At 44.8% G+C, this 13,914-nt stretch overlaps 1 protein-coding gene across 3 annotated transcripts in view; it reads left to right on the top strand.

The window, feature by feature from the left end:
• The window catches only part of Sil1 (SIL1 nucleotide exchange factor), a 240,190-nt gene that overhangs the window by 75,482 nt on the left and 150,794 nt on the right, over positions 1–13,914 (top strand). For all 3 annotated transcript variants that reach the window (XM_021150502.1, XM_021150503.2, XM_021150504.2), the window contains one exon: positions 9,212–9,350. In XM_021150502.1, the coding sequence (XP_021006161.1) occupies positions 9,212–9,350 (139 nt within the window). The remainder of the gene's footprint in view (positions 1–9,211; positions 9,351–13,914) is intronic.

Raw genomic sequence — 13,914 nt, 5'->3', positions numbered from 1 at the left:
CGCCACCACACCCAGCCTTTCTCTTCTCTTCTCTTCTCTTCTCTTCTCTTCTCTTCTCTTCTCTTCTCTTCTCTTCTCTTCTCTTCTCTTCTCTCTTCTCTTCTTTCTTTCTTTCTTTCTTTCTTTCTTTCTTTCTTTCTTTCTTTTTAAGGTTGCTGTAAACTTCCCTCTTAGTATATCACAAAGGTTTGGATACGCCATGGTTTGATTCTCATTTGTTTCAAGAAGTTTTGTTGTTTATTTAGTTTTGGAGATAGTTCTGGAGCAGCCTTGACATCACTGTGTAGTTGAGGAAGATCTTGATGTGCTGATCTCCTGACTCTGACTTCTAAGTGCTGCTCTACAGGTGCTTAGTGTTACATTTGGATCAAGAAAATTTGATTTAAAACATCGTCATTGACCTGCTGTTTATTTAGAATAATATTAATTTCCTCCCATGTATTTGTAGAAGTTCTTCTAAATTTTTTATCGTATTTATTGTATGTAGGTGTGTGTGTGTGTGTGTGTGTGTGTGTGTGTGCTTCGCATGGTGTGAGCCTACAGTGACTTGTGGGAGTCAGTTCTTTCTTCCCACCATGTGAGTTCGAGGGATTGAATATAAAGTAGTCAGGCCTGGTGCACGTGCCTTTGCCTGCTGAGCTACATTGGTGTGACCCCTTTATACCATTTCTAAAGTCCCTCTATAGAGTTCTTGTTTTATTCAATTGTGAGCAGAAAAAAAAAAATACAGGTCTTTTCAGGTGTAGTTCTTATAACCTTTTTTTTTTTTTTTTAAAAGACTTGTCGTCTAACATATAATCTATCCAGAAAAAAATTCCATGTTCTGAGAAGAAAAGTGTATATACTGAAACTGTTAGATGAAGTGTCCTGTAATTATCTGTTAAATTGGCCTATAGTATAATTCAACTCCAGTATTTTTTCCTTGATTGCCTATTATCTTTCCTTTTATGAAAGTGGGTGTTAAGTCCCTATGATTATGCATGAGAGCCTGCTTTGTACAATTGGATGTTCCAGCATTGGGTCTATATACATTTATACATGCTATTTCATCTTGCTGAATTGGTCCATTTATTATTATATGATGACCTTATTTGTGTTTTAAAGTGCTTGCTTTATTTTATCTAACACCTGTGCAGCTACTCTTGCTCCTTTTTCTTCCTGTTTGCATGATATTTTTCCTCCATATCTCCAAGTTCAGTCTATGTCCATGTTATGTTACTGGTGGAATGAGTTTCTTGTAGGCAGCAGTCTCATTTTTTACTCCATTCAACCTGTTGGTATATTTTAACTGAGGAATTTAATTCAACAGGATAGGTTGCGTTGCCTTTGGTTCTAAATGAGTACTTGAGAACATGTAGCTTCTTCAGCTATAATGCATGTAGATGATGTCTGTGGCATGCTCATAGCCTCAGCTGCAGCAGGGGTTGTTGGGTTGTGCCTATGTTCTCTTAGGTGGATTTGCTAGCAGCTCTGGGTGTAGTATATTTGTTTGTGGGTGTGGGATCCCTGTTAGTTTCTACAGGTCATATGAGGATTTGGCTACTCGAGAGGGCCAGCACATATAAAGCACCGCAGCAGAGCCATGATTCCTGTCTATTTGCAAGGGCCATGTGTCTGAGCACTCCACAGGGGCTGGGTTGCACTAGTGGACCCAGAGGGGTATTTGTGTGTGACCAAAGGTTGTATTACGGGCAGTGTTTCAAAGGACCATCTGCCTAAGGTAGGTTCTGTGTACTTCTCAGGGCCTCCAGTTGGCAGAGATTCTGAGAATGCTCAGCCTGGTTGCTTCTTGGCTACAGGATGATGGATAGGACCACTGATCTGTTCCCTTAGGAGCTTCACTAGCTACCTTGCTCAATGCTGGGGTGGCTGTCCAGCTGCTTCTCAGGATCCTAACTGGGGAAAGCCTGTGTGAGGGAAGTACAGGAGCTTTCTTAGTGCTAGCTCAGTGCTAGCTCCTGAGACTGGGCTCAGGACCTGTGAGAGCCACAGGCTTTTCCAGCAGGGAATGCTTCTGGTGTCAATGGCCTGAGGGAGAACTGTTAGGGCCTCCTGATAGCTCTTTCTCCACCAAGGAGTTCAAGTTGATTTTAAGTGAACTGTGTAAACTTTGTTCCCTTCTTATTAAGACCATGTGTCTTAGTTAGGGTATTAGTGCTGTGAATAGACACCAGGACCAAGGAAAGTCTTATAAGGTGAATATTTAATTGGGGCTGGCTTACAGGTTCAGAGGTTTAGTCCATTATCAAGGTTGGATCATGGTACCATTCAGGCAGGCATGGCGCAGGAGTAGCTGAGAGGTCTACCTCTTCATCTGAAGGCTGCTGGGGAAGACTGGCTTTCAGGCAACTAGGAAGGTCTTAAAGCACACGCCCACAGTGACACACTTCCTCTGACAAGGCCACACCTTCTAATAGTGCCATTCCCTGGGCCAAGCATGTTCAAACCACCACACCACGATTGATCTGTATTCTTTATGATGTCTCTGCCACATCCCTACCACACCCAAGTGCTGTGCTTCAAATACTATGCAAACGCGATTGTTTTCTAGGTTTTGGTCTGTTATTATGGAGGAAACCATGTCAGGTACCTGCAGCAGCTTTGTTGTTGGATGGACCTGATCTGTTACCTTTGTTAATGAAATCCAGAAAAAGAAGCTTTTCCTGTCTCCCCAGTCATCAGCATGAACTCTCCTAGCCCTGTCTGGGTTTTGAAGAGCATTAAATGGCATGTTCTTCCAAATTACACCATTTCCTCCAAGTTGCAGCATTTGCCTGTAGAGTGGAAGGTGTGGTAGGCAGGAGGCAAACAAAAGGTCACACATCCAGGAAGTACAAACACTTGGAATGTTCTTGGGGAACCTTGCAAGTGTACAAGGGAGTACACACTGCAGGGGTGGTGCGTGTGGGTAGAGAAGAAGCAGCCACACTGCAGGAAGACCCTGGGACGTGGAGCTGCATCCAGGCTTAAGGACAAAATGCCAGGGTTGTCAGTGTGGGCTTTCTGGTGACAAAGCTGCTTCTGAGTTAACCCTGCTCCTTGTAAGTAATTTCTCCTTTATTTCTGTTAGTAACCTTATTAACATTTTTATTGGGTCACCAATTGGACTTTGGTGCTGTAATTACTTTGGTCTGTCCTGGGTTCCTTTTCTGGCACTAGTAGACCTTTGTGTTGCATCTCCCCAAGAAAAATCTGCCATACAGTAAAGGACTTCTTGCTTCTCTAGGTGTGATGGTTTTTATGTGCTTGGCCCAGGGAGTAGCACTATTTGGGGATATGGCCTTGCTGGAATAGGTGTAGCCTAGTTGGAGTAGGCATGTCATTGTGGGAATGGGCTTTAAGACCCTCATCTCAGCTGCCTGGAAGCCAGTCTTCTCCTAGCAACCTTCTGCTAAAGATGTAGAATTCTCAGCTACTCCTGCACCATGCCTGCCTGTATGCTGCCATGTTCCCACCTTGATGATAATGGACTGAACCTCTGAACCTGTAAGCCAGCCTCAATTAAATGTTGTCCTTATAAGAGTTGCCTTGGTCATGGTGTCTGTTCACAGCAGTAAAACCCTGACTAAGACAGATGTTGGTACCAGGGACTGCTGTGATAGGCCTGACCATGCTTGTATTGGGAAGAATGTGGATTTTGGAACTCCCTGATTTGGAAAGCAATGGAATGCTTTAAGTAGGGCTTAATGGGCCATCCTAGTAGGAATATGGAAGACTTGGTTGCTGAGAGTGATTTAAATTGTGCAGATCTGGCCCAAGCGCTTTCAGTAGAGAACACTATCAGCATGTGGCCTAGACACTGTTTTTGTGATATTTTGGTGAAGAATGTGGCTGTGTTTTGCGCTTGTTTGAATAGTCTGCCTGAGGCTAAGGTGAGGAGATTTAGATTATTTGCTTTGATAAAGGAAGTCTCAAAACAGCCTGGTATAAATTCTGTTGTGTGGTTACTAAAGTTTACTCTTATGAAGAACATTTTAATGAAAACAAGCAAGCTGAGAGAGGAAAAATATAAAATATATGGTTCAAGTATTAACGGGGCTACAGGAAGTAGAATGAAGCTGAATCCTGTATTTTAGGAGTTAACAGATTAAAGAAATGGGATTTTAGTGCAAGATTTCACCCAGCTAAGTTTAGGACCAGGCATGGTGGTACACACCTTTAATCCCAGGTGACAAAGCCAAGCAGATCTCTGAGTTCAAGGCCAGTCTGGGGCAAAGGAAGTTCTGGCTGAAGAAAAGCTAAGTCCAGGCATGGTAGTACACATGTTTAATCCCAGGAGACAGAGATGTGCAGATCTCTGAGTTCAAGGTCAATCACCAAAGCAAGTTCCAGGACAGCCAAGCATAGGCACTAAGGGAGCTGGAAAACAGAAGGCTGGTGATAATGTAATAAAGCTCCAACTTGGCAAAGCAGCAGAGCTCCACAGCGTTGGCCATGTGGCTCTGGCTTTAGAGTCAAGAATAGAAGGGACTACTGGGACAATTGATGCTGGTTAGCTGGAGCTAAGAAATTAGCAGTGATTAAGAAGAGACCAGCATCACTGAGGTGAAATCTTCTGGGAAGTGTTTTCTGAGAGCACAGAGATAGCCAAGGTTGTACCTCATGCTGCAGCTAAACTTGGTAACTTGTAAGAATCACCCAGGTGGTACTAGTTTTGAAGGTATGAAGGGGTCACGGAGAGCAGCTGAGGCCTGGCACTGCAAGAGGCCAGGGAAGGTCATTGGTGAAGGTGCAACCTCAGTTGTAGTTGATGGCCCAGGACTGAAGTGGTTGTGCAAAGAAGTTTAGGCTTGGCACCATGAAGAGAGCCTATGAGAGGCTATTGGTGAAGCCTAGTTACAGCAGAAGACCCCACCACTATATTGGAGATATCAGTACCATGGGATGATCACCAAGAACAGCAGCCATAGTGGAGTGGAATCAATCAGAGCCTGGAATCAATCAGAGCCTAGAAGGCTACAGAGGGCAGAACTGGAGAAGTGGCCCAAGCCCTTTGAAGGAGCCCAGAAGATCATGTGTAGATCCCAGACATTGGAACAAAGAGCTGAAGTTGTCTTGGAGACCCCAAGATATTAAAGATGCCAGAGCCGTGGGATACCTGCAGAGGAAAGCTGATAACAGGGAGTGGAACCAGCCCAGGAGAAAGCAGTTTGTTGCAGTCAACAAAGATGATAAAGGAGTGGAGATCTGAAGACCATTTCACATCAGACATGGAGATGTAGAATTTGGAGTTTGCCCAGCTGGTTTCCTGTCTTGCTTTGAGGATTACAGTTAAGTCATTGAATGAATCTTAGAAGAGAATTTGAATTTTAGACTTTTAACATTGTTGAGACTGCTATAGGTTATGGGGACTTTGGAAGTTGGACTAAATGTATTTTGCATTATAGTATGTTTAGATATGGCCCCCATAGGCTCATGTGCTTGAAAAGCATATAGGAGCCAGGGAATGGAATGTGATGGTTTGTGTATGTTTAGACCAGGTAGTGGCACTATTAGGAGGTGTGGCCTTGTCAGAGGAAGTGTGTCCGAGGACATGGGCTTTAAGACCCTCATCTCAGCTGTCGGAAAGCCAGTCTTCTTCTAGCAACCTTTAGATGAAGATGTAGAACTCTCTTCTCCTCCTATACCATGCCTGCCTGAATGCTGCCATGTTCCTCACTTGACGATAATTGACTGAACCTCTGAACCTGTAAAGCTGGCCCCAATTAAATGTTGTCCTTATAAGAGTTGCTTTGGTCATGGTGTCTGTTCACAGCAGTAAAACCCTGACTAAGACACTAGGTTATGAGACTTACTCTCCTGCTGTCACACATCCTGGACTTACTTCTTGATACACTAAAGCAAAGTTGCAATTTAAAGCTTAGGTGTTTAGTTTGGTCTTCTTAGTAGTGTAAAAATGAGAACAGTTCACGTAAAAACCCAGATTTCTGTTTGTGTTCAAGTTATGTAGCAGGCATGTGCAGCAGAGTGGCAGTTTCCTTAGCAAAGTATGGGTCTCCCTGCTCTCAAGGATTGGCTGATTTGGTCTAAAAGGGCAATGGGAGATGTCAAACAGTTCGTATGGTGAATGATCACACTGGGGCTGCTTGTCAGTAGGCAGATCAACTTTACTTAGGGTGATTGAAGTTATAAAGTTAGGGGACTGAGGGTAGGGACTAGGATAGGCAAAGGTCACTGGCTGAGGCCTTAGGGTTCCTGGCATAACTCATTAGCCTGGTGAAGCATTTCAGGAGTCTCAGGTGCTGACTGAACAGGTCTTGTCAGAAGAAAGGAAATTGATCCTGTGTGCCTTTCTTCAGGTAGAGACCAGTGTGGGAGCTTAGAAAATCCCAGACAAGGTCAGAGAAGGAGAAACTCTGTTAACAAGGAAGTTCCCCACTATTCACTGGGTCCCAGAAGGCTACCCAGTCAATGGTAGACTTGGACCTTAATTAGCAGTTTCCTGACCTCGAAGTTCCCCACAGACTCAGTGCTCCCTGTTGTGTTCACCTGGCCCACTTCACTCATCTTCACCTATTTCTGCCTGGCTCCTGGAGGCAGTCGATCTACACAGTTCTAAGGAAATGTTTATTAATATTGTTCTAATCCTGTGGTCTAGCCCTTTTGGCCAGGGGCTGGCCAGCATGGCTTTGTCCTAGCAGTCATAGGTTCTGGATACTTAGCAGATAAAGTAGTCTTTATTCTTTTTTTTTTTTTGAGACAGGGTTTTCCCTGCATATCTCTGGCTGTCTTGGAATTCACTCTGTAGACTAGGCTGGCCTCCAACTCAGAAATCCGCCTGCTTCCGCCTCCCGAGTGCTGGGATTAAAGGTGTGCGCCACCACGCTCTGCTGTCTTTATTCTTAAATATGATATTGCTACCTGTCTGCAGAAGACTCAGGGATTAGGGGTTGTCAAAAGCCCCAAAGTCACACCTGTCTATGAAGTATGATTCATTCATTCACTCACTCACTCACTCACTCACACAGACACACACACTCATTCAGCTGTTATGAACTAAGTCTTCTGTGCTAGGTCTTGGACATACAGTTATTAAAGGATGGACCCAGTACCTGCCTCAAGAGACTTGGTAGTTGGAAATCCTGGATGGTCACATCCTCCTGACAAGTTCTCCTCTGTAGTCTCACAAACACATCTGCTATTTTGTTCTTAATTCATATTCTCTCTCCTCCCCTCCCCTCCCCTCTTCTCTCTTATTTCTCCTTCTCTCTATTCCTCTTTCTCTCTCCTTACCATTCTTCCTTTTCCCATTGGCAGGCTCTTATATAGTGTAGGCTGGCCTTACAGTTGCTTATATAACTGAGGCTAGACTTGAGCTCTCCTGACCCTCTTGCTGTCACTTGAGCTTTCAAGTGCTATGCTATGCTTACAGATGTGCACTGTGGGTCACATCCATCAGCTCTCAAGTGCTGTGCACTGTGGATCACACTCATCATTACACACAGTCATTTTTCTTTTCTTTAAAAACATTTTTATTAATTTTATGTATGTGAATGCTTTGCCTGCATGTATTTCTATGCACAATGTGTTTGTAGTGTCCGTGGAAGCCAGAAGCAGGCTCTGGATTCCCTGGAGTTACGGATGGTTGTGAGGTGCCGTGTGGGTGCTGGGAATTGAAACAGGGTCCTCTGGAAGAGCAGGCAGTGCTTTTCACCACTGAGCCATCTCTCTACCCCTAACTCCTGCCTTTTGTATTAATCTTTATGCGGACTTAAAATTGAATAGCTAAGAGAGATTTGAGCTAGGCTGAACTCCTGGGGCACAGAGTGATCTCCCCTCAACCTGTTCTGAGTGAAGCTGTACTGTGTAGTTCCTCTAAGTTATAGCACAGACTTCTCTGACCTAGAAGCGTAGACTGCTTTTATAAGTAAGGTGGTGATGATGATGATGATAATGGTGGCAGCAGTGGTGGTGGTGACAGGTACCATGTTCTCAGAGCTAGTGGCTTATAGTATATGAACTAAAGACCTATCCTTCAAAAGTTAAATAACTTGCCCAGAGTCACACAAATGATGGGATTTGAACTTGTGTTATATGTCAGAGAGCTCCAGTTCTTTACCTCTGTGCCGTAGTCAGTGTTCTCATTAATTTGTGAAATGACTTAAGAGCAGTCTTTTGCCTAAGATATTTTCTTTTCTGGCTCTTAACAAGGTGTGAAATTCTGCCACCTAAATTTCATGCTTTTATTTCTTGTTAAATGTGAGAGTTCTTGGAGAGGCTCTGTATTGTCATCAGCAGCACCTTAGCACCTTAACCCTTCCTCTGACAGCTAATTAAAGATGAGACACTAAGGGACCCAGGCAGGCGAGAGTTCCTTTCTAGTGCTGGGCTAGTACTCGAGGGAGTACCTGCATGTTACACTACCCAGGCAAGGTTAGAATTGTTGAGAAATCAAAGTGAGGGAGCGCAGATGTGTCTCTAAGAAATACACTACTAGGGTAGGAGTTGGGAAGTGGATGAAGAGTAATGAAGGGGAGTGGGGTGGCTGGGGTCGCCTCCTGTGTTCCTGTGCTGGTATGGCTCCTCCTACTATTCCAAAGGCAACTTCCCCAGGATCTTATACACATAAAATAAAAATAAACATTAAACAATAGGGAGACCAGGAAGAAAACAATGAACAACACTTGGTGTTCATGTTCCCAGCCTCCTAAGCTCAGAGTGGATTCCATCCTCCTGTCTTTGGTGTCTCTGGTGTAGGGAGAAGCAAGTTTGGCGAGCAGTTTCCAGCTGGGATATGTTCTTGCCTCAGCCCAGTTGGAATCCCACATTTTCACTTGTAACTTTTACTCCATGGTTTGGAATGTTTCAGAACATTTATGCCCTATTGATCTTCAGGGAATTTGCCAGACTACTTGGGAATCAATTAGAACTCAGCCACCAGCATATTTACTTCAGGCAGTTAAACAGAAAGTAAAAACAGTGCTAACCCTCTCCCTAGTATTTTCTTTAACCCCTTCAAGAGAATATGGAATCTTCTGGTGGTGGTCCTGTACATGTACAAAAATACCGTATATACCCGAAAATATGCTGTGTTCACTTAACCATTTTGCTTCATGTGCTGGTTCTGAGGCTGACCTTGTGAGAGGAATTGCAGGTGTTGAAACGTGTCTGAGGATAAGGAGGGGCATACAGGGAGGGTGTATCACCTCAAGCTGGTTCTTTCTTCTTGCCTTCTTGGAGTGGTGGGTCACGCACTATTTTCTCTTTTCAGAATAATTTTGCACTCACCAACCCAGAGAAGAGCATCCACCAGGAATCAGATACAAAGGAGACCAGGGAAGAGGAGGAGCTAGACACCGAGGTCCTGGAGGTGTTCCACCCAACTCAAGAGTGGCAGACCCTTCAACCAGGTACCGGACTTGCTCTGCTCCTTAGAAACACTGACTTAAAACCACAAATGCCTTTGTTCTTGAAGGTTGGGAGCAGGCATTCTCATGATGACCATCACAGTGGTAGCTGCAATGCAGTGGGGTTTGGGAACCTCATTCTCCAGCAGAGCAGTGTGTGGTGTTATCAGTGCCCTGGGAGGGAGGTCTGTGGTGGGTGGCCGTGCTTTCTGAGCAAGTGATGGAAAACTTTGTGAAGCATAGGAGAGGCAGTGACATGTGCCTTGCTCTGCAAATGCTATTTTGGGCTGCTGCTTGGCTCAATGCTGCTGAAATAGTGTTCATGGGAGAGTCCTGATCACTGGTGCTGGGCCCAAATGTTCTGTTAAAGGAACCTGTGCCAAGAAAAAAAGGGGCTGGTCCTTGCCTGATTGTAACTGAGGCATCTTCAGAGGGAACAACTTTCTAACTCCTTTATGACCCTGAGTCCAGGGTTTCAAGTGATAATGACAATGACCTGCAGTTGTGAGATGTTTACTGTAATCAGACCCACTGCTAAGTTCCTCATGTACACCATGTTGTTCAGGAACTATTAGACTCTACCTTCCAGTGGAAATGCTGAGCTCAAAAGGTTAGATGACTTGTTGCATTATTCACCTGATGTCAAATGTCATGGGCCTTGGAGCCTTGATCTGCTGTCTTCCCACTTCTCCTTCCCAGCTCCAGCCGTCCTTGAGCCTGCTCTGCCAACGCTGAGACTATTCTCAGGTTCAGGCAGCTTGTGTTCTGTGTTGTGGCAAAGTGGATGGCAAGTTCTGGCAGCAGTCATCGTACAGCTTCCTCAGGTCCTCGCTGATATTCATCACCATGTCCTCACAGCCCCCGGTGCTGCTGTGCTGCCAGGATAGCGTTGATGTGCCAGTAGCAGGATCACTCTTGCTAGGCTTGCATGTGGGTAGGAGCTGCTGCAGAAGACTGATGAAGCCCCAAAGAAGCCAAGTGAGAGCTCATGGCTTCAGCAGAGGGAAGTTTAAGAACAGAGGTAGAACAGAGGTATTGGATTCAGCAGGTCCAACTCTGCCTGTCCTCTCTCAGCTTCTCTGAGAACAGAATTCAGCCTTTGAGGAATAATATGGAGAGGCTCTCAGGAGTTGGGAGGTAGAAGATGTGGCTATGGTCCTCTGACTTTATGTCAAGTTACTGGTAGTCTTGTAAACTGGAAAGTGTGTGGAGTCAATGGAGGCTGATGTTCTGGGATCCTACTTCCACTTCTGTCCCTTTGGCTAGGTCAGTAGTCCCCATCAAGCCCTTGGTCCACACTACAAGCAGGACAGCACTAGTATTTCAGACTTTGAGCTGAGCCTAGTCTTCTGGCAGTAGCACTGCTGCTAGTGGCTCAAGAGCCCCTACATGTATTCTTTGTAAGGAGGAGCTAGGACTAAGTGAGGAGCGGGCTCTGAGAGCTGGGAACTAGAGAGAAGCACTCATCGTACATGGAAAACTGATGCTCCTTTGACAACACCTTCTAGCTTGTAGTTTCTCAAGAGCTCCTTGTAGACTCTTCTGTACAAAATTCTCTTAAAGCACTGAAAAGGCTGTTACAGCTAAAGCACATTGTAGATTCAAATCCTCTACCCAGTGTATCGCTTGGTTTAGAGATTGGGGTTTTCAGAGGTAAATTCCCACTTGTACACATCTTTAGTCCACTTGTGGAACTGGACACTACTGAGGGTGCATTGAGCATGCAGCCTTCTTTTCCTGGTGATCTTACCTGAGGAAGGGAACTTAGGATGTGAAGGAAAAACTTACATGGTTATCAGATGTTCTTTCTTCCTCCTTCAATAGCAGTTTTGATGAGGGAGCAGGGATGAGCACAAACAGAATGTTTAGTACAGTGTTTCTTGCTTGAGAGCCAGAGGTGGACATGGTGAGCACTGTTTGGGGATGTTGAAAACAAGGGCAAGTTTATATAGATAGTTGTTGACCCTATCTCAGCCAACCAGTTCTGTCCTTCTGTTGGAAGGACTTTTGGTCTTTGATGGGAAGGCTGTACCTCTGATTTCCTTTTGCCTCAAAGGGAAGATTATTAGGGTATATGGGCTGTTTGGGTTATAGGCTAGGCTTACTGAAAGGCAGATTGCCAGACTACCTGCTGCAGCCTGGCACTTGTGACTTTTTAGGTCTTCCCACTGGGCCAGGTGGGGACTTGGATTCAGCCAAACAGCACTGAGACAGCTACAGGTCTCACCCCTGGAGTTTGCCTGCAATCGTTATTACTGTCAGTATCGTCACTGGGAGTTGCTTGTTCCTGGAAGTGATTTTCCTGTCTCCCTTTCTTTGGTTTATTCTGGGATCTGCCTCACCTAACAGAGCCACAGCAAGCATTTGAGTGTGGATTCAGCACCAGTTGTTCATAAGCAAGCAAGGAAAGCTGTTTGCTGGCAGATCCTTTTGGTTCTGGGCAGGGAACTGAGACATTTGTCCTGGAGCTGAGGACTCCTGGATTCCAGAATTTTGTGCCTGTGCACTTGTTATTATGGAACACTGATTATAGCCAGACTCTATGGCTTTATCTTCCCCGAGCATTTTCTGAGATCCTACCTTGTGCCAGGGATAAATAGCTCACATTTACTAAGCATTACCAGGCACTCTTTGAGGGTAGTTGCTATCACTATCTTAACTTTTACAGACAAAACTAATTTGCAGCAAGAAGAGCTTAGACAGACAACCAATAAGTAGTAGTGTGTGTGTGTGTGTGTGTGTGTGCATATGTATATGAGTGTGTAAATGTGAGTGTGTGTGTGTGTGAATGTGAGTATGTGTGAGTCTCTTTCTCTCTCTCTCTCTCTCTCTCTCTCTCTCTCTCTCTCTCTCTCTCTCAAGATTTATTTATTTATTATATGTAAGTACACTGTAGCTGTCCTCAGATACTCCAGAAGAGGGCATCAGATTTCGTTATGGATGGTTGTGAGCCACCATGTGGTTGCTGGGATTTGAACTGGGACCTTCGGAAGAACAGTTGGCTCTCTTAACCACTGAGCCATCTCGCCAGTCCATGAGTCTCTCTTGTGCGCAAGAATGTGAATGTGTGTGTGAGAATGTGTGTGTGTATGAATGTGAGTTTGAGTGTGAGTGTGTGTGTGTGTAAGCTGTTTCTTCTTTCTTTCTTTCTTTCTTTCTTTCTTTCTTTCTTTCTTTCTTTCTTTCTTTCTTTCTTTGGTTTTTTGAGACAGGGTTTCTCTGTATAGCCCTGGCTATCCTGGAACTCACTTGGTAGACCAGGCTGGCCTCGAACTCAGAAATCTGCCTGCCTCTGCCTCCCAAGTGCTGGGATTAAAGACGAGTGTCACCACCGCCTGGCAGTGTAAGCTGTTTCTTAAAGGACCTGACATACAGAGCATATTCAATATGTTATCATTAAAAAAAAAATACACCTTTGCACCCTTTGGTAACTTGAAGGAGAAGTGGGGGTGAGGAGAATACTGGACAGTGGCCTCCCCATCCTTCCTGTTTGTCAGTGCTGCCCATCAGCCCCTCTGAGCTCAAGAAAGCACAGCCACTCTCAACCTGAGGCTTCTTATTGACCCAATTTGACTTCAAGGCAGCTGTGAGGATCCCTGAAATATTGGCATTAGAGCCCAGTCGATGGGGGCTTGCAGGAAGCCTGTACAAGAACATGTTCATGTGAGAGGTGGAAAAGAGAAAAAAAAAATCTAATTCATCAACTGATGAGAGCAATCTAAGAATTACAGAGTACCAGCCATCTGGTCATCATTTCAGATCTGCATGAGCAATAAGAGGGGATTGAATTTTAAAATTCTCATTTATAGTAGACCAACTACTCTGGTTTCAAGTATTTAAGAGAGGAGCCTGATTCCCTGCAGGCTCTGGACATCTGTCTGAAGGAGCACCTGACCCTAGTCCAGGTGACAAGGCTGTTTCTCTAGAGCTTTTGATCCTTTGCAGCTTCAGAGAGGCTTGTGTGTCCAAGAAATTAGTACAATTCTAAGGATTCATATCAGATCCTGCGAGTTAAAGGCTCAGTTCCCCTCTCACTGCCCCCATTTCAGATGTCACTTCCAAATCATGGGCTACCTGTACCTCTCACTACCCAAGAGTTTCATGCCCTTTCTGTAGGTTTGATAATTGTGATAATTAAATAAACTCAGAACTCAGAACACAATACTTTAGGTGTATCTTTTTGGTCTCAGTAGTGCAACTGAGGAGCCGCTAAGGGGAAGGGGGCAACCATGGAGGTCAGCCTTCCCAACTCCCATGTCCTCAGTGGGTCCACCATCCTGCAATTCAAATGGCATGAGGAATTACCCTAAAGCCTATTGTTCAGGACCCTTAATGGAAGTTTTGTTACATAGTCATGATTGATGCCCAAGCACTGGCCATAAGTGATCCCCAGAGACAGAGGATGTGTCTTGGAATCCCAGCTCTCTAGTCACGAAGCAGTCTTTCTGGTGACCAGGCTCCATGGTGTTCCTGTGAGTATCCCCACCAACAGTCACATATTAGTGTAAATTCTAGCCTGGTTGAAAGGCACTGGTTGAGAATAATAAAAGTCTCTGTCACTTAGGGA

Source organism: Mus caroli, chromosome 18 (assembly GCF_900094665.2).
Source record: "Mus caroli chromosome 18, CAROLI_EIJ_v1.1, whole genome shotgun sequence".
Taxonomy (NCBI): Eukaryota; Metazoa; Chordata; class Mammalia; order Rodentia; family Muridae; genus Mus; species Mus caroli.
The sequence above is the reverse complement of the archived record's forward strand: the minus strand, read 5'-3'. Positions and strand labels throughout refer to the sequence as shown.